This window comes from Pezoporus flaviventris, unplaced genomic scaffold, assembly GCF_033815535.1.
Source record: "Pezoporus flaviventris isolate CSIRO_AGI_PZ_B2104156 unplaced genomic scaffold, CSIRO_AGI_Pfla_v1 ptg000031l, whole genome shotgun sequence".
NCBI lineage: Eukaryota > Metazoa > Chordata > Aves > Psittaciformes > Psittacidae > Pezoporus > Pezoporus flaviventris.
Genome location: NW_026892579.1, coordinates 18819876 through 18841623, shown reverse-complemented (window position 1 = coordinate 18841623; position 21748 = coordinate 18819876). Strand labels below are relative to the sequence as shown.

At 40.0% G+C, this 21748-nt stretch overlaps 1 protein-coding gene across 2 annotated transcripts in view; it reads right to left on the bottom strand.

The window, feature by feature from the left end:
• Positions 1–21748, bottom strand: part of SNX14 (sorting nexin 14) — a 57659-nt gene that overhangs the window by 10558 nt on the left and 25353 nt on the right. Inside the window, exons 16-23 of one of the 2 annotated variants that reach the window (XM_061460349.1) lie at positions 19217–19243; positions 14204–14336; positions 9017–9218; positions 7997–8080; positions 7760–7860; positions 7346–7457; positions 5805–5845; positions 5505–5624 (exon numbers count right to left, since the gene is read on the bottom strand). In XM_061460349.1, coding sequence (XP_061316333.1) covers positions 5505–5624; positions 5805–5845; positions 7346–7457; positions 7760–7860; positions 7997–8080; positions 9017–9218; positions 14204–14336; positions 19217–19243 — 820 coding nt within the window. The remainder of the gene's footprint in view (positions 1–5504; positions 5625–5804; positions 5846–7345; positions 7458–7759; positions 7861–7996; positions 8081–9016; positions 9219–14203; positions 14337–19216; positions 19244–21748) is intronic. The other variant, XM_061460350.1, reaches the window with a different exon arrangement.

The window sequence follows — 21748 nt, the reverse complement described above, 5'->3', positions numbered from 1 at the left end:
ATTACAGCCAATGTCTCCCCCAGACAAAACAGATTTTATTTGGGAAAAAAATACAGAAAATCTGAAATAGATGAAGAACCAATTACTTATTCATAAAACAACTACCTAGAATAACTTAGAAAAACAGTGAACTCACTTTCACAATAGATAGTGAGGAAGGGAGAGCTGGGGCTACTCTCATCTGTTTTGCTCTCTGCAAAGAAAGTCATGTCATGACAAAAGCACCTCCTACAGGATAATCAGCAGTACCAGCAACAACTTGGGACTGATTCTACAAACTTGTGTCTCCAGAGGAGTGCATACACAAAGTTACTCAGTGGTGATAAGGAGGTTTTCCCCACAACAGTATTTCTGAAAATGACATTTTAAAACAGAAGGCAGTAACGATCTGTTTTGCTTAAGGAAAACTTAGTATTCCAGAAGGAAAGTTGAAGTGCAGCCAGCACTTTTGCTTTCCTGGGATCACCTTGGTTGAAAAGAATCAGGAAAACCTCATTTCAGAGCTTGAATTTCTGTACACATGTTCTTTTAGAAGAATAACATACTGAAACTTCAGAGAATAAGCTTACATTTTAACTAAGCAATGCTATATATATATATATATTTAACCATGTAAAATTTAAAAAGGTTTTGTATACCTCTTTAAAGAATTAATTTTGATCCTTCAGTAAAGGTTTTTAAAGCAAAGTACAGAAAGAACCCTTGTCGTGGTTTAAACCCAGTCAGGTAATTCGTTCGCTCACTTCCCCCACTTTCTTTCCCTCCCCCTGCTCTCGGAGGGACAGAGGAGAATCAAAAAGAATGCAACTCCCACGGGTTGAGATAAGAACAGTTTAGTAACTAAGGTATAACACAAATCACTACTGCTACCACCAGTAATAATAATGATAAAGGAAATAACAAGGGAAGAGAATACAAAACCTCAGCACCAGCTGACCATTAACTCGCCCCCCAGGCCCAACCAAGCTCCGACCGATACCTCCTCCAACCCTGCAGTCTCCCAGCCCTTCCGGCTAACTCCCAGTTACATCCTGGGCATGACATGCTGTGGTATGGAATACCTCTTTAGCTAGTTTGGGTCAGGTGTCCTGTCTCTGCTTCCTCCCAGCTTCCCCTCCTCCCTGGCAGAGCATGAGGCTCACAAAGTCCTTGGCCAAACCAAAACATCTCTATCAGCTCTGTTCCCGAGCCGAAAGTCAAAACACTGCACTGCACCAGCTACCAAGGAGGAGAAACATGACTGCTACTGCTGAACCCAGGACATTATCCACCCCTTATTCCATACCATTCACGGCATGCTCAGATCCCACATTTTCAATATACCATCACTCTTATCTCGGTGCACTCTTATCTTAGTGCATGGACCAGTCCCTATAAAGCTGCTGCGTCCATCTGGTCCATGTCAGGCTCCATCTCTTGTAACAGTCTTCCAGAGCAGGAGAGACTGTGTGCAGTGTTCACACTCGTGAATAACCTGGGCAATAGTGTCCATTCTTAAGTCCACCCCTCGATCATGAGTCCATCTCTGTGTTGCATCTCTGCTCTGATGGCCTGAAGTGCCATGGGCCCACCAGGTTTAAAATAATTCACTGTCCCCTTCAGCAGTTTCTGCAGCTTGTTGCTGGGAACTCCATACAGCTGCCTTCCATCTCCGATGCTTCCAAAGCACTGGAGGGGCCCAGTGGACTAGATACTTGCCCATACTGTCCCACACACCCTGCCACTCATGACTGTCCAGCCTTGGGGAAAACCTCTTGGTCACCCTATATTGTCGTCTAACCCCAGACAAGACCCAAACCCGACTCTGCTTAACTTTTGAGATCAGACAAAATGGTTGTGGGTAGCACACAGCCTGTGTGTGTGCCAACATGCTGATCCCCATCACAATCAGCAGGCAGGTCCCAAGGATACCCAAAGGCCATTCAAAACCTTCAGAACTCTCAAACGATGCTGCTGTACTTGTCACTGGGGCTGGTGTAGCTGCTGTGCTTGCCGGCTCTCCCACCACCAGCTTCTCTTTTCCTGAGCCCAGCTCTTCCTCCTCTGCCTTGCTGGGAAATGCTGCGTGGTCTCCTGCATCCTCCTGGAGCTTGGCGGGTGGCTGCCGGGGAATGCTCTCGGCCGTCGCGGGGCTGGGCTCCTCCGCGGGGCTCGGCTCCTCCGCCACCTTATCCCGCTGCTCGGCAGCCGCTTCCTTCTGCTCCTCGACCACCCCGGCCTCCTCCACCCGCAGCCGTCCCCGCACGGCCTCCGGCCCCGCTCCCGCCGCCGCTTGGTCCCCGGGGCCGCTCTCCCGGGCTGCTTCGGCTGCCGCCGGCTCCCGGGGCAGCTCCCCCTCGGCTCCCCGCAGCCTCACGAAGATGGAGAGTAGGGCGAGGGCCAGGCCGGTGAAGAGCAGCCGGACGGCCAGGTACAAGTCCACGGCCATGTCCGTCCCGCCCTGCTGCTGGAGCCCGCCCGTATTACAAGCCATTGCCATAAAGCACAGTGAGACAAGAACCTTAGCCCAGGCCCCACACTTGATAAACACTATCACAGCAAATACCGGCTCTAAGTAAGTTACAACGGTCTGAAGCTGTGAGATCAAGAAGAATAACTCTGATACCCAATAAATCAGCATTGTGACGAATGACTATTAATCCAGTCAGATCTGTCGTTATCTCAACCCTTCGTGCCCCACGTTGGGCACCAAAAAAGAACTGTCGTGGTTTAAACCCAGTCAGGTAATTCGTTCGCTCACTTCCCCCACTTTCTTTCCCTCCCCCTGCTCCCGGAGGGACAGAGAGGAGAATCAAAAAGAATGCAACTCCCACGGGTTGAGATAAGAACAGTTTAGTAACTAAGGTATAACACAAATCACTACTGCTACCACCAGTAATAATAATGATAAAGGAAATAACAAGGGAAGAGAATACAACACCTCAGCACCAGCTGACCATTAACTCGCCCCCCAGGCCCGACCAAGCACCGACCGATACCTCCTCCAACCCTGCAGTCTCCCAGCCCTTCCGGCTAACTCCCAGTTACATCCTGGGCATGACATGCTGTGGTATGGAATACCTCTTTAGCTAGTTTGGGTCAGGTGTCCTGTCTCTGCTTCCTCCCAGCTTCCCCTCCTCCCTGGCAGAGCATGAGGCTCACAAAGTCCTTGGCCAAACCAAAACATCTCTATCAGCTCTGTTCCCGAGCCGAAAGTCAAAACACTGCACTGCACCAGCTACCAAGGAGGAGAAACATGACTGCTACTGCTGAACCCAGGACAACCCTGTATTCATAGGAATGCCTCAGAGTACAAAGCTTGTTGCTCAATTATATTATTTAAATATGTTAAATGCATTGAAACTATTAACTTCAGTAGTTCTTGACAGATCATAGTAAATTATTACCTGATTCTTCACAGCATGCTGTAGTACACTGTCAGCTGTTTTATAAAAAACATCTGAAGAATATATATGCATATACTGCTTCTGGCACCCCTACATCTGAGTTTTAAATCTGCTGATACATTTATACCTCTTTAATTAGACAACAATCACAAAATATCTTAACCTTGGAAATGGTGTCCAAGGTAAGGAAGGTCTTGAAATGAAAGCCACTAATTTTGCGTGTGCACGTATGTAAGCTGACACATTTTTTTGGCTGTAGTGATTCAGACTTCATGTTTAGAAGATGAAATCTAAACAAATGGCTAAATTTAACTGCCATAATACTTGATCAGTATAAATGTTTTATGGCTGCAAATTCTGTAAATGCCATAACACTATAAAAATATGCATAGTGAAGGAAATCAAAAGGTCCACTTTCTTGACAGCCGATCACCAACAAGAACCATGAAGAGATGTTGGGCTTCTAGCTCTTGTAAGAAAAGAACAAATACGGACAGCACTTTTCAACAGTATTCTTCAAGCCTCTAACTATTTTCAAATGGAAAAAAAAAGAAGTTCAGGAGCTGGACACAGTTTCTCTACAGGTATTCACTCTAAATAGATTTCCTTTTGTGATTTGCCCGGTCCTACCTTACAGTTGTGTAAGCTGCTAGCATTCACAACATCTCTGGGCAAAGAGTTCTGAAAATGTACTAACCATTGCAACAGCTACCACTTATTGTTCTCAGCCACGCTCCTACCGTCCCCATTTAATGCTTTTACACTAGAAGAGAGAGAAGGAAAAGAAACCCTAAACAATCTTTACCCTGTCCTCTCATGCTGTGCATTATTCTCTAGATTCATGTATCTCCAGTTTATCACTTTGCAAAATGAAGTGTCCCAGCTTATACAAAATTATAGAATTGTTTAGATTGGAAGGGACCTTAAAAATAAAGCCCAACGTCAACCTAGTACTACCAAGTCCACCACTAAACCATGTCCCTAAGTGACACATCTTTTAAATATCTCCAGGGATAGTGACTCAACCACTTCACTGGGCAGACTGTGCCAGTGCTTTATAAACTTTTCAGAAAGTTTATAAAGAAATGTTTCCTCATCCAATCTAAAGCACCCCTGGTGCAACCTGAGGCCATTTCTTTTCGTTCTATCACTTGTTACTTGGGAAAAAAAAAAAAAACTAACACCCACATAGCCCAGTTTCAACTTCTTTCCAAAGTAAGCAAGATAGCAGAAAAGCTTCTAGTATCAAGTTTTCTTTTAGAACCTCATAAATGCCGAAGTGTATGCACATTAAAAATTTTGTTCCAAACCACACCAACTCTGTAACACTGAGCTTGGGTCTCTGAAATCCTGGTCCAGACACAGTATTCTACTGTAAATTCCACAAATACATTAACAACCTAAAGCAGTCTATCACAGAAATACAAAGACCAGTGTCTTTTTAAAGCCTCTGAAGGTAAAAGAGGTCTTTCAAGTAAGTTTTAGCAGGCTCTAGCCAAAAATATAGGAAGACTAAGAAAGGAACTATCTTTTCCTATAGTCAAGTAAAAGGTTAAAATTGGAAGTGCTGGGCTTTAACTGTGGCAAAGTTAGACAGAGAAACTATACGTAAGTTATACAATTAACCTATTATGTATGCCAGACATCAGTGAACTGTATATTAACATTTTAAAGGCAGACAAATATCAGCACCATGACAAATTTAGCTTGTAGCACTTCGAAAAGTCACACTTTCAAACACTCAAGCTCTTCACTTCAAAGAGGAAGCTCAGTCATGGCATCAAAACATTCCCCATTTTTCACCTTTGCCTTCCCTCTTCTTTTCTCTGTACTTCCCAGGCTCTCTACTCCAAAACCAATTAGAATTGAAAAAGAAAAACCAATCAAAACCAAAAAAACACCAAATCAAAAAATCCACAACCCTCGAAAATCGTTCAGACTAAGATATTTACAACACAGAAGATGACAAAGCTCTCTGCACTATTATTTTCTCTTTTGTGTGAAAAGATACATATAGGGAAGTTATATTTATGCTGTTTCCTGTTTATTCTTTGCATTTTCAAAATATGGCCATTTTCCCAACACCTTGAAATGGGGAGGTGAGATGATTTACTCTACCTTCTTGTTGTTTTCAGAAGTTGGACTCAAAATGGTAAGTTCAGGTCTACTTGGTTTAGGCTTGGGAGATTCACAGGAGTTGATAAAATTCATGATGAATGGCTCCAAATGCTGACCTTTCTGAAATAAGACATGAGCAGCCCATCACTTCAATAATTATAGGAAGGGGGAAAGACCAAAAAAAAAAATCCAACCCCTCAACTGCGTTTCCAAACAACTTTTTGACTAGCCTCTAAATTAGTAAGCACATAAAATTAGTTACAGAAGTTAAAATGTTGGCAGCCTGGAAGCCTTACTCACCTCTTTCATCAGCTTTCCTGGAACAGATTTTATAATTTTACCTATAGTTAGAAACAGACAAACAAAAACTTTCTATTATCACTGCCTGATCTTAAAGACATTTTGCTCTGCTACGTTTTATATACTCATTGTCTAGTACTGAATTTAAAATACAACAGCCTTTTAAAACAGGATTTTTTTTCTAATCTGACACAAACAGCTATGAAAACGAAGTCTCCCACGTATCCAGCTTATAGCTTAGTACTCTTCAAGAACAGATACCTAAATACGAAAAATACACAGATGAATACCTGAATACATTTTTTTCTAAGAATAAAAGTACTCCAGATCTACCTCTGTAATTTTTATAGAGGCTCAAACATAAACAGCTATTGCACTGTAACAGCAGTATTATGTGACACCAGAATTGCTAAATTTGTCTGTATTTTTCATCCTTTATAAACATTTCTCACAAAAAATGAGACTCTCCACTTTCCCTGGTAATAATCAGATCATCTGGAGAGAACATGGATCCAGTCTTGAAAATACTGGTGAGTAAAGTTTTACAAATTGGACAGACTATAGCTGGGGTCTTAAAAATCAGCTCTTCTGTCCTGGTATGGCTATCAAGATACAGCACAGTAACTCTGAATGCTGAAAAATGAAAGTGTCTAGGATTAGTTTTATTTTAAGTACTACATTTATAGTAATAGTTTTCTTATCTACATGTCATTAAATCTGGAACTTACACTGGGAAGTATGTACAATGATCAAATGATAATAGTAAGATTTCTCATTCTCCCACAAAGCCTACTTTAAATGCCAAGACTTGTCAAAATGTTTTGTTGGTTTTTGTTGGGGTTGTTTGGGTTTTTTTGGGAAGTGAAGCATAGTTTCAGACATGAGATGCGTTAGTGAACACCATAATTATAAGCTTTTTTTTTAACAACACAGTTGGATCTACAGGGGAGGTCTGAAGCAAAATGAAACCATTTAACTGGAGGATGACCACAAAAATCTCATTCAATAACCAAGTAGGCACACTGAGAAAATGAGCACTCTAGCAGGTTCACACCAGGAACAGATTTTAATCAACTAACACCCAAAGGTAGTTTATATTACAAAGTCATTTGTACCATCACACTGTAAACAATGACCAACTTGCGCAGATTTGACTTGTCACAATACCATAAAGTCTTCCTCAACTGTGATACTTGTTAGATTTTAGTTTGTTTGCTGACACAAAAATTCAAAAGCAACTTCAACACTTTTTCCATAATCTCAAAGTGTCTTTTTCTTCAAGGAAAGGGTATCAGCATATCTTGCTTGCTGAGCTGTAACTTTAAGGGCTGTGAAGGAGCAGGGTTATTTTCCTTGTCTCTTCCTTACCCAAGTTACCTACTCTTCCTATCTACTCTGCTATTTATCTCCTACTTGTTATCTACTCTACTATCTATCTGCTACTCATTATCTACTCTACTACCTATTCATTATTCCTATCATCCAATTACAGTATCTACAGCATTACTATTTATCAGGATAAACAACTAACATATACATACCAAGATTCACATCAGGCAACATTTTATCAAGAAACTGAGTCTCTCCTCCATTAGGCGACAGAAAGTCAGCTAGAAGCTGGCTGTTACTTAGTTCTGGATGTTGCAGAAGTTTCTTTGAGACGGAAAGAAAAAAGTCTAAGTACTTTAAAATGAATCTTTAAAAAAAATCAGTTTTTGCACAGCAAAAAGATATTCAATGAGCATTATATTATTATAGATATTGTCATCTGCTTCTGCTTTCAGTCACATGAAATTTTTACAAGTTTTATTTCCCCACTTGATCCCTTTCTAAAACTCAAGTTACTTAGAAACAAAAAAAAGACCCAAAACCCCACCAAACCAAATTTATAATCTTTTATTATTTTTATATAACTAGTTTTAGAGTATTCTTTGCTCCAGAGGCTAGTTTGATACCTGCAGATATTCCTGAAACTCCTCTCTCTTGGATTTTAAGAACTCATAGTTCTTGGGGCCAATGATTCTCTTCGAGGGAAGCTGAGCATCAGGAAATGTACCTAATAAAGATATCAAGGAGATTAAATTATTCTTGTAATGCAGCAAACATTGGTTTTATTATTTCAAACTTCAGCTCACTACTGAATGATCATCACAGCAGTGGGAAAGTGGCTTTACTGATACTGGAGAACATACCATGAAACTCAGTGAGCTTCGACTCAAGTACATAAAATTCAAGATACCTCCTGTAGACAGACCAGTGCTCAGGTTCATGCCCAACTGGAAAAAAGCCAAAACAAACACAACATTAAAAATAAACCTGGCTTTATGCCACTTGAGACACAAATTATTACAGGAAAAAACCCTCAATTATATTAGTACCCCAAAATGCATTAAAAAAAAATCCCAGCCAGGTAATTAAAGTGTTAAATTTAAATGCATACCTGGTAAATAGATATGGTACTAGCAAGGAAATTATGATCTCATTTAGGGGAGCCCTAAAATCTAAACAGTGGAATGCTGCATAACTTCAAAATTCATTAGGACTACATTAGATCTATTTTCAAACGTTTAGCCAAATGATTTACAGAAATACCACTTGTTGAATAGAGTGCTCTGCACTATCCCATATCCTGATCATTCTTCCTCCTAGAAGATATTGCTACATAACTCTTAAACACTTTGGCATAGCATGGAAGTATTAGTTTCGCCAACACAAATCTGTGCAGCCCCAGGATGAGGCAGTCTCTCCACTCAATATGGATGCATTACTACCTAGATACTGATGAACTATCTGCAAGCCAAAACCCTTCCTAATAAGCAAAACATATTCATTTCCCAAGAACTATATTTTAAAAGTTATATAAGGAGTTATCTGTTGTCCATTTTTCCACAGTTCAGAGTGAGTGAAAGGAAAATATGACAGGTCTTTATTAATATGAATTGTAGGATTAGGATTTTTGCAAGATAAACTCTTAAACTTTGGCATGAAGTCTAAATGGAACTGATTTGCGCCGAGTTGTCAGTTCTCAACTTGCAAATACTAAGTGTGACCATTTAGCTGTCAAACACATTTCCTCATAACTTTCAAGTCATTATTTCAAAACCAGAACAACATGTATGCAAAACACACTGCAACACCCATCAGAATACAGTACTCTAGAATGTTTTAAGTTCATTTCTAAATGACTTTAACTTATCCACAACATTGCATACCTGCCCTTCTATCATTTCTCTCTACATCAATGCAGAACACAGGAATTCTCTCCTTTCTGTCTTTTCTTTCCAGGGAGGGATCATCAAAAAAATCTACGTATGGGATGCTAATTTTCCATGCAGCAAGGTTGCGGGGTGTATTTGGGGTAGTAACAGCCTCCTCAGGAGAATCATCTTCCATCACCATAACACCTTCTTCAATCTGTAAAGATTCAAACATCAATATCAACTGTTCTAATTGGTACAGTCTACCTTTACAAACCTTGTATATGATAATGAAACATAAATCATGTCTTTAATGTGTGTCACTAAGAAAAAAAACACCCATTACATTAATGGAGTTTCCATGTACAGTGATTTCTGTTTTTAGATCCACTGCAAATTAGTTTGAAATTAGCAGTATTTAGAGAGATCTGAAAGTTTTTATAGTGTTATCAAGTTCCATAAACTGATACTTAAGGGGAGAGAGTGAGTGAGGGAGCAAAATACTAAAGGAAACAGCTGGAAGAAAGCCTTAGACACAGACTGAATGCTACATGAACCAGCCTGGGTCCAGCAGATTTAGCTGCACTGCATTTTCCACCATACAAGGATGCAAACTGGAGATCTGAGCTTACAAGGTCAGGCCAAGAAGCTAGGCAAACACAAGAGATAGAAGCCAATAGTGCACCAAGCTAGGGTCTCCTATCCTCATAGCAGAGCGCAATGGAGTAGGTTGTGGACACATGAATCTGACTTGCTCTGCAAGGTGCAACACAGCTACAACTGGGACTGAATTATTCCCGCAGCCTAGAAGGCTTTTTAAAGACATCTGCATTCCCTATCAGCTCCAGTTTCAGCATCTTGACCCCAGAAATGGATGTACCAGGAAGCAGCATGTGCCTAATCCTTGCTGGTTACACATAGAGTAGTTCAGGTGCATGGAGTTCATAGACTCCATGCCATAAAACATTAACACTGATTTTAACATATGCAAGCAGACTTTTAGAACCAGTGCCATTATTTCGAACTTGAACTGCAGTCCCAGTACTACACTGACACTCACTTTATGCTCCTAACACTGCTCATCACAGACAGGCTGAGCTGCCTAAAGGCAATTAATCACCCAGCTACTGCACAGCACACTAAATTCTCAGGTCCCAAGCAATGACAAAGGAAGTGCTACAAATCTTTTATGACCACAAACAACAAAGATTATCTTAAATATCTGGACTAAAAAAGCCAAGCTTCAGCAGCTACCCTTGGAAAGCTATTTATTTCTCCAACCAGTGTGCAACCCAGTTCGCATCTTCATCACACACACACGCAAAAGAATAATAAAAATGACCCAAAGGAATGAACATTATTTTTAGAAAGAGAAGACAGCACCCATGGGAAGGAAGAGTAGGGCTGGCCTTAGACTCAAAACAGGTGACAAAGTAAAGCAGAATGAAGAATCTGTGGGGAGATTAGACCTCGATAAAGATGCACTGGGGCAAAATGTTAAGCAACAATTCAAAAGTACATTATTTCAGTAAGTCCTCACATAAAGACTGGAGAATACCACCACTTGTTAAATAGGGGATTTTAACATATGCATTTACAATGTATGAAACTACAGCACAGTGGAAAAAGCATGAATGCCACTTTCAAGTCCATTTCCCTTAGCTTCATAATTTAAAGCCAAATTCCACTCAAAGGCCAAGCCTAGGTGGCTTAACGAGTTTTTCCTGTATTGGGAAAATCCAATTAATGCTTTAAGGCAATACAGCGTCCCTGAAACAATTTTGGCTGTGTCTCCATTACAATATTCACATGATCATGACTCCATTGCAGCTGAAGCATAAATGGTTCAACACACATGAGCAATCTTTGTTCAGTTTTGTTTTGCCTTTGCATAATACTGAAATGATCCTTAACCTGGTTACAGTGTGGACCTTTGTCTTCCAAAATAGATCTCTGCGGATCCACTAACTGAATCTCTTCTAAACACCCTTTTGCTTCCATTACCTGATTTATTTGATAAAAAGAGAACCTGTGACAGGTGCAGAGTAGAGCTGCTGCATACAGACCATGCTCAGCTGTGGTGGTTCACAATTTGAGAGCTAAATCAGAGGCTGTGCTCTTTCATAAAGCAAACACAAATAACCCTAACTTGGAATGAACAATTTGGGCTTACAAACTGCAGGGCAGACTTGCATCAAAGAATGGAATAAATAGGACAGATGCTCTCTGATCTGCAACAACAGGGTTGTCAGGTAGCTTTACAATCACAAAGCCTCTGTATGAGGTCTTACCCTTACTTTCCCCCTTCCCCAGGCTTCATGCAGTTGTCACCACTGGACAGAAACAGCAGAACAGCATTTCAGGATAGCAACTCCAAGTCAGCAACATCTGAGCTTCTGCAGATGGGGCAGCATGAACTGGGTGCAGTTTGTACTCACTCCCTCACCCTGTGCAGGCTGCCAAAATTATCACCTCGTATCTATCCTGACTTAATGTGTACATCTGCATTAGCACTCAATATACAGCCTCCATTAAGACATCCTTCCAAAAATGAAAGATCATTCCAGAAACACTCAGACTTACCCAGTTATGTAGTCCTTGACTGAACTAAATGCTGAAGCACAGACGTGACTGAAACTTAACTCTTACCTGCGTTTTCCAACTATTTCCAATTCATTTTCCACTGACTGCAGTCCTCAACTCCTCCTATTTATTTAGTTTTATACAGTGGACTAAGCTATTAGTTGATACAGTGATTACACTCCCAGCACTGCAGTCAGTGTAAGGTTTAGAGCAGGTAGGAAGCAGTCGTCCCTAAGTGCTCATAAAGAGGCCATAACCTTCTTCACTCAGCCCTTCCAAAGTTACACATAATCATCAGCAAAGGTTCACAGGCTCATAACCTCTTTTCACCAGACCCTTCACCTAATTTACAGCCCAGTTTTGGTAATCATCCTTTGCAAATTCCCAGGCTTTTCCACTATGACAACCACAGCATTAACTGTAAGCCAAGATGCATGAATTCTTGGGGTTTTTAATCCTCTTTCTTGGTGGTCTGCTTAAGATCACCAAGCTCAAAACAGGTTACCCCAGACTCTTTCCATTTGTTTAATCTGACAAAACTACAAATCAAGTCTACAGGTCTTCTGGTTGCCTTGGTAACCAGTTAAAGCTGTGCTTTAACATGCAGAAGATCTTCCGCTGACAAAGATTCAGTGTGGTTTCATGGAATATTTGAAATGTAGCTGACAACTATTCAGTGTGGTTTCATGGAATTACTATTATCATATTAGCAGCTTACAAAGTGGCTGCCCAGAGCTACAGAAAGCTGCTAACACGTTTCTATGCCAACATGATTTCCTTAGACTAAATGGATGTTTCTGATAGGCTTTAGCTGTGTCAACATGACTTTGTCAAAAGACTGACATTGTTCAGTTTCTTGTCACAATGCACAAAACTCGTTTCACTGCCATGCTTTACCTTATATTTGCCTTGAACCCACAAAGCTTACATAACACCAATTACTTAAATAACTAATCAGAATCTGGGTAGGAGGAAGTAACTCCCACACCCTCCATATATATAAGCTAATCAAAAAGTTGCTAAATCTGTATATTGCACTGTCACCATCTTGTAATTATACTCTAATTTCCCAGATCACATCTTTAATTTCTCACAGAGCTCTTCCTCTGACCCTGTGAATGTCTGCTAGGAAATTACACCTCAACGTTTACTGTGACAATATTCATGTTGAATTCTGTATATTCAGTATTCACTCATGAAATGAAGTCACAGCTCTGTCCAGTTCTTCAGACACACAGCAGCTTCACAACAGTGTTTTCTTTAACAAATTCTTCTTCCCATCCACACTTACCAAGTGAAAGGACACAAGTATTTCTTAAATTTAGTCTAATGTGGGTTTAGTTAAAAAGTAATCTCCATTTATTTAATGAAGGCAGTTGAGACAATGCTGCACCTAAAAATTTCCATTCTTGCCTAGGCTAAAACCATTCTGTATATTTGAAAACCTTCCTTAGTAATGATTAGACTCTATACTGTCTGTCTGTTTCAAGTAACCTCTTGTGCTCTGGCACAAAAATGTGCTTCTTCTTTGAGCTTCTTTGATTATACTTCTACTAATTCTTCTACTATAGGAGAATTATCCTTCCACATCCCCTGGCTAGCAGAATCTACAATAGGAATGGTGAAGAATTAACTCTTTTCATTAGAATCTTGCCTCAAAAAGAGAGAGGTTTCAGGAACAAGAATTTAATTAACCAAGAAAACCAAGAAATTAATGGCAATATCTCCACCCCCTTAAAGGCATGACTTCATGAAGATTATGTTATGCAGAAAATTGCCTTTCTCCTCTTCAAGAAAAAAACAAACCTATCTAGAGTCCTATGTTGCTGAGTCCTTCCCACCCTCTTCTGAAAGTAAATAGATGAATAATATAAACTCATAGTTACTATTTTATCTTTAGGCTGTGGAGAATGAGCTAGCAGTTTAGAGAGGCAATAAATGCTTAAACATTTTGTTTGTTAGGAAGAAGTTCAAAAGGTAGAATTGGCAGACACACTGTAAAAAACGCACAACTACTGATAGTTTCTGACCAATTCCTTCCTCTTCCCTTCTTAACATTTTCCATTTGTCCCCCATATGTGCTTCAGACACCAATGTCCTGTGAAATAATTCTGCCATTGGCTCTATTAATTGCTGTTTAGCATGAAAGAAAACCATTAGTTAAGGGAGACACCTGAAACAAATGGGACTATTTGGCTCCTGGCTGCATCACCGCCCAACCTGACAGCAATTTCTCCACTACTTCAAATATGGTTTTAAAGGTCTCGTAGCAAGCTTCAGATGAAGAGCTGAGCACACAGTCCTAAAAATACCTTACTATCTAGAACTGTAAAATGGCATGGTAGGTTTTTAGAGAAAAATTCATTGCTTACAAAAATGTCTGACACTTCTACTTTTAGTACTTCTCTCTACTAAAGGAATAAACTCAAAGGCACAGTAACCAGGGATGTGGCCTTGGATTGTGAACAAATACAGGGGAAACAAGGTAACTTAATCAGAAGCCAGCACACAGAAACCCTGCGCCAAAGTAAGACAGCAGAAAAGGCAGAATCTTAGCATTTTCAAATAAGGAAAGAAACACAACAGAGACTTAAAGACAAATGTAAAACTTTTACTCACAAAGTCATCTTCTCCTTCATTTAAGTTATAGTTAGGCAACATAGCTCCTTCCATAGCAGAACTCTTGAATACACCTTTTATTTTGTTGCCTATTTTGCTGATTCCAAATGATTCTCCTCTCTTCTGTGTAGTCCTAGGATTACAGAAGCCAAAGTTCACTACACAAGGCGTATCATTACACAGCAGCTCAGTAGGCCATTGCACATCATTTACAGATAGAGAAACAACTGTATAAACAAGTAGCCAATATAGTTACAATTCCACTGAAACTGAAATTAATTTATAACAAATTTTTCTCTGATTGATTTCTTGATTACAGTTTTAAGAGATATGGGATTCCCATAGGCTTAACCATGAGCAAACATAACACTCTTATAATAGCATCCTAGTAACACAGGGCAAGAATAAACAATTACTTGTTTTAACAGCAGGAACCACGGTATTGCTACAGGCATGCACACCAAGAAGGTCACCAGTTCTGTTCTTTTCCATGCACTCATATTTAAATATTTATCTACTCTTGCCAAGTACTGTAAATGGTGTACTCGGATGCCTTTTGTTGTTTTTTTTTTCTGTACAGAATTTTACAAGCATGTATCATTCAAGACAGATCTCAACTTTCAAACATTAGGGACAGACAAAAGGAATGTGCAAAGAGCAAGACTGAGCATGAGAGAAAACAGATGCAACTGAAAAATCTTGGCTTGAAGAGCCAGTCTGACTGAAAGATGAAGACTTTTTAAAGTCCTGCCACTTATGACAAAGCACCCAAAAAGAACAAGGTATGGAAAAAGAAAAATAATTGAGCGGAATGCAGTCCGCACTGAGAGAACAGATTTTGCAGCATTCTTATGTCCTTACACAAGACCTGACACTGTAGATTATTTCTTACATAGAAATGCCAGTAGTTCTAGACAGAAAAATGTTTCTGCTGAATATGGAATCAGTCTAAGGTTACATGTGGTGTCTCAATACAGTTGATAGGTGAGTTAAAAATCAACACAGTGAAATGCAGCAGCAAAGACTCAACTTTATAGACTACTGAGATCGAAAGCACAATTTGTATTTTGGCAGAAAAAAAAAAAATATATATATATATATCCTAAGTGCTTCTTTTTCAGTTAAAATTAAAAAAGTTACTAACTGAACAGTAGTACCAATAGAACAGCAAGGACCAGCAGGTAAAGCATCTTCATCGCTCATAAGATCATACAGACAACATCAACTGCTGAATCAAAATGTGCATGTTCATGTTCCTAACCATCTTCCTGTTTACAGTTTTACCCCGACTGTATACATGACTAACCTTGTGTAAATAATCCACAGTTCCCAGATCTCTTGCTTTTCCTGTCTCCTATATTATCAGCTCCATCCAAAGCAAACAGGCACCAGCTATCTTAATCTCCGCTAAGCAAAGCTAAGGTTGCTTGGCTGTTTGTAGTCTAAATCCATGTTTTAACAATTTTACTCAATTTTTAAACAACTGCTACACTTTACTGTGGTGCACTGAACTTTTCCATACTGCGGACCTGCCTGCATATTCACAGAATCATAGAATGATTTGGCTTGGAAATGACCTTAAGACCACCTAGTTCCAACCCCACTGCCATAGGCAGGGATGCCTCACCCTAGACCATGTTGCCCAAAGCTCTGTCCAGCCTGGCCCTGAACACTGCCAGGGATGGAGCATTTACCACCTCTTAGGTCAACCTGTTCCAGAGCCTCATCACCCTAACAGGAAAGGACTTTCTTATATCTAACCTGATCTTCCCGTTTAAATTTAAACCCATTACCCCTTGTCCTACCACTACAGTCCCTGACAAAGCACTCCTCTCTGGCATCCTTATAGGCCCCCTTTCAGATACTAACTAGAAGGCTGCTATGAGGTCTCCACGCAGCCTTCTCTTCTCCAGGCTGAACAGCCCCAACTTCCTCAGCCTATCTTCATACGGGAGGTGCTCCAGTCCCCTAATCGTCCTCATGGCCCTTCTCTGGACTTGTTCCAACAGTTCCATGTCCTTTTTATGTTGAGGACATCAGAACTGCACACAATACTCCAGGTGAGGTCTCACGAGAGCAGAGTAGAGGGGCAGGATCACCTCCTCCGACCTGCTGGTTACGCTGCTTTTGATGCAGCCCAGGATACGGTTGGCTTTCTGGGCTGCGAGCGCACACTGAAGCTGGCTCATGTTCATTTTCTCATCAACCAACACCCCCAAGTCCTTCTCCGCAGGGCTGCTCTGAATCTCTTCTCCGCCCAACCTGTAGCTGTGCCTGGGACTGCTCTGACCCAGGTGCAGGACCTCGCACTTGGCTTGGTGAAACTTCATAAGGTTTGCACTGGCCCACTTCACAACCATGTCAAGGTCCCTCTGGATGGCATTCCTTCCCTTCAGCATATCAACCGAACCACACAGCTTGGTGTTGCCGCCGACACAATCCCATTGCCCATGTTGCCAACAAAGATACTGGACAGGATCGGTCCCAACACCGACCCCTGAAGGACACGACTTTTTAAACTGTCTCCAGTTGCACACTGAGCCACTGATCACAACTTTTTGCGTGCGGCCATCCAGCCAGTTCTTCATCCACCGGGTGGCCCATCCATCAGATTCATGTCTCTCCAAGTTTAGAGACAAGGATGTCTCTGAAGGATATTTTTCTAGAGCTTAAACACTGGGCTAGCAAAATACAAACCTTATTCAGACAAAACCAGACAGCTTTTCAAGTAGGTTAATGCTTCAGACTTCTGGCTTGACTCTTGAAGAAGTTTTCATAATTCCTATGAAAATTTGGTCAAAACAGTTCTTAAGGTTTTGACCAAAACCATTAATCTGCACAAGCTCAAAGACATGGTAAGAGTACTCCAGGCTCAGATCAGTTATTTACTGAACTGATCATGCTGCAGCTGAAGGCAGAACACAGCTCTGACTGTAACTTCAGTACTGAAGCATATTGGGCAAGGACTCAATGTAAGAGCTAGAAACCACCCTTTCTTGACCCAGTGCTGAGCGTAAAGATTATGCCTGATCAAACAGCAATCACTAAACTGGAACAGGTATAAAGTGACAAACAAGGATGGGATTATCTTCACAGAAAGAGACAAACTCAGAACAAACACTGGTGCGTAAGAAGACACATGCTGGACAACATATGGAGAGAAAATAGGACTGGTTTGGCAAAAATCCTTAAGCAAGTATGCAGAGCAAACCAGACTACATAAGCATGAAAAAAATCTGTGGATGTTAACAGAGACAGACAACAGGGTGATCCAAATTTTTAAGAAGATGAACAAGAAAAAAAATATATACAAAAAAAAAAAGGTATCAAGATGAAAATCTAATACATTCACTGGCTAAGTAGAAATGGAAGAAAGAACTTGAGGCTAGGTAGAAGGGAAGAGACGGGAGGTAGGATATGGTCAGGTTCATGGCACGAGGGAAGAAAGGGGAGAGGAGGTGGCCAGTTAAGAAGAGAGATCAAGTTTTTCCAAGACCTGTCAACTGCTACTGTCAACAAAGATATATACAAAACTCATATCACACTCCTTCTAGTGCTGATCCAAGTAACAGCATTATTAGATCAGAATTCTATAGCTGCTTTCTTGGCAGGGCCCTGAGTGGATAGTCTACAGGCTACAGTATTCCTGATCAATGATGTAACAAGAGGTTGGAATATTTGTTTTTTTTTAATTTTAAACACTTCAGAAGTCACACATACTTGTCACTAAGAAATTACAATTGTTGTTCACTCTATGGCTGGGAATTACAGACCAAAGATGCATTAGTGCACTGTCTACTGTGGCATTCTTTAATTGTGGAAGGTTGCGAAATAATTTTCCTCCGGTATTCCTGCCTCATTCAGTTTACTGAACAGTCCTTTGCAAGTGATCAGCCAGGGCTATGCAGCTCAAGAATGCTGTGGTGAACCTCTGCGGGTCAAAAAGTTACCAGATGAGTTGTATGTATCAGACAAGCTAGATATTTACACGCATGTGAAGCTGAAGTGCTATTTTCGTTTTGCTAAAACTCCTACACCCAATTAGGAGAAATGCTGAGTGCAGAGAACTGCACTTAAAAAAAAAATAAATAAATTAAAAATCAATGAACTGCACTTTTATCTCAAGTACTCCTTACTGCTCAACAATCTAGCAAGTTATAACTCAATACTCTGAGCTGGCACACAAAAGATAAAAAATGTCTCTATACCTTGATTACTGACCTGAAAAATTAAGTTGATAAATTTCCCTCAAAACTCAAGAATGCTATGAGTAATACACATAATACTGATGCTCTAATAAATTCTAAGGAAAAACCCATAATGAAAACATTGTTTTCTGAGTTTGGACAGCACGTATTTAAAGAGGCATGAATAATGATAAAATGAACCACTGAACAGCTATTAAGACATTGATGAGTGATCACAGACTACCCGGAACGTATTAGAACAAAATAGTGTAAGTTGAAATCAAACTTGCAGCAGTCGCAAGAACAGCTGCAGAGAGAACTACTTTGGGGGACCGCTGGTTTTGAGTGCTTGAAAATACTCATAGCATGTTTGTATTTGCACGCAACATTAAGCAATGAACACCCTAGATACAGCTGTGCAACAAGCAGTTAAGTGGATAAAACATCAAACAGTATCTGGAAACGCGACATGATGTAAAGGAAATTTTGGAGGAGTTAACAGTCTTGGGGAAAATAAAAAAAAAGCTTCAAGTTACGCAAATACATTCCAAAGCTAACAACAACAGACAAATTGTTAACAGCAAACAATATTAATACATTGCAAACTTGTGAAATTAGTAATCAAGCAATTTCTAAATACTTGAAGAGGACATGGGGAGTAAATCTTATTGTGCAGAAAAACGCAGTTTAGTCCAGAGAAGACATTCAGATGCGTTTTTACAAATAAAATGGACAGGTAATTACTGTTGTAAAGGCTGTGTGATGCAGTTATGATAGATGCAGCATAACTAACACACAACATTTATTGAGTGTTAGATTGACTTACCGGAAGTCATCCAAACTCAGGCTACTTCTGCAACAACAGGTACATAAATTACCTCAGAGCCCAGGAGAAAATAATGTTAAAGAAATAAAATCGAATTTGACAGACCTATCCTAAACAAAACTGAATAGGCTTCAACCATCACCACAGATTAGTAAAAAACATGGTACAATGAGGAGCTCTTGACCTAAATCCTAACAAAGCGCAAAGTGAACGGTATCTGCACATTTCATCACCACAATCATGGCCTTTGAATCCAAAAATCACCATTACTGGACATGTTCAGGTCTTCACTGACATTCAGCACAAGAGGTTATGATTTTTTAGAGAATGGCTTTCATTGATAAAGTCACCTGTAGTACCAAACAGGCAGCTTTTTCTATAAACTATGCTCAGGAGTTCAGGAGTCATGTAGGAATCTAGTTCATTCGGCCAACACAAAGAAAAGGCTGGGGACTTATTTTATGCAATACCAGCACCCGCTGTATTAGATATAGTAAAAACCACTTATCTTTTCATTATTATTTCACAGCTTTTAAGAACTGTCATGTATTTTTGACATTCTACATAACCTGGTACACAGAACCAATGCCTCAGCCATCAATTGAGTAATTCCAACCAAGATTTTAAATGGATTAACCATAAACACAATCACCACACCCATGATTTTAATTGACTGGAGCTACTGAATTTGGGATAAAATGATATGGGATTAAGATATTCAAATTTTAGATTTTGTTTTACAAGAGGAACTAATTCTAAGGCATCTTACAGTCTCTTCAGTCATGTTAACTGTGAAGCTGGAAACATAACCTACCAAGCTGGAAGTGATAGTGACAATCAGTCACATTGTGCACTTCATCCTTTACTTGTTTGAATATTATTACTATCCCAATGATGACAAATGAGAATGCATCTATTTCTGTATGTGGTCATGATGTGTAGTAAAAAGGGCAGATATACAGTCATCCCGAAATCTCGGAGTTGATGTCATATAATGGCTTTTGTGTTTTGTTAGACTTCCAATACAGATTACCTTTAAGTAATGTAGTAATGTATTATAAATACATAAATAAAAGAGAGAGAGAGGGGGAATTTTTGTCCTCTCTTCCACACAGCAAAAATTCACCAGAATTGGAACTTAAAACATCAGTTTTTATTGGCCACACACATAAAACATGAGGTGTAAAATATAAGTTATGGAGTTAAACTGTTGACAGCCACAGCTAGTTATCAAGTTCCCAGAATATCCTCAATGTGGCTTCTTCACACTCCAGAAATACTTGGGACTTCTCGTGTCCTTTGGGAGTTTTCACAGCACATTATTCATCCTATCTGTACGCAAAATGCTACAATTATTTTGCACAGTTAAAAGTGATGCAAATGAATAATTACTCAGAGACAGTCACTTCTTCCCTACCTTCCTGCTTGTAACTGCTCTGTAATTTTCTTGTCTTGCAGCAAGTGAAATCTTTCAACAGATTACCCACATAAACATTCCACTGGGATTTTATACCTACTACTTGATCTGACTTTTTAACCAGCAGTTACACTCTACCAAAGTATCAAAGATACAGAAAATAAAACTCTTTGCATAAAATTTCTATATAATAGAATTTCTAATGCTAGACTAGGGAAGAGAAGGCAGGATGAGGTATGTGCATATGGACACTATCTGGAATAATTCTGTCAGCAATTTCTTTTTCTTCCCCCCCCCCCCCCCCCCCCCGGCAGTGACTTTGTACCACATTCTGCTGAGGGAAACACCAAAGCAACAGACAAACAGGCAAACTACTTGCCTATGACCTCAGACAGGAGGTCTGTTTCATGGAAATTATCACTGAGGCATCACTTCAGGAACATACAGTATCTCATATCATAAGCCAGCATATATACTCAGGGTATTTAAATTTTTCTAAAATGTAAACCAGATACATTTTCAAAATTTATTTTGTAGCCAGAGATGTATTTCAAAAACTCCAGGTAGAGACTGCCTATAATCTCACTCTTTCTGGTTTGGAAAGCAAAGCACCAGGGAGGTGGCCTTAACCTTTTCATACTTTAACAAGATTTAAGAAGTGTATGACAGGATACTTTCAACCCTTGACATGAATAGCTTGGGGAAAAGGTACCAGAAGGCAGATTTAAAGGTCTGGATGAAACTCTGTAGCCATCTTCAACAGAAGCTGGAGTGTGTTTTAAGGTCACCGTTCCTAATGGACTATCACAGAGGGAAAAAAATGCAGTTTGGTCTAGCTGCCTTCTACGAATCTTTGCTAAGAAACAAGCTGTCAGCACCAAACTGACCAAGGCCCAAGTCCTGGATCTACAAAACCTATAAATACTACATAGTAGATATCACCTATGGAGATATATTAAAGAGAAGGATCATGTAGTTTTTGACGAATGTTAGCAGGGGAGAAAGGGATCTCACAATAACACGCCTCACAGGAGGCTGCAAGTCAAGAGGGCTGCTGCTGCTGCTCCCTAATGAACGCAGAGAAAGTTAAATAAATTGCTCTTACTCCTCTAGAA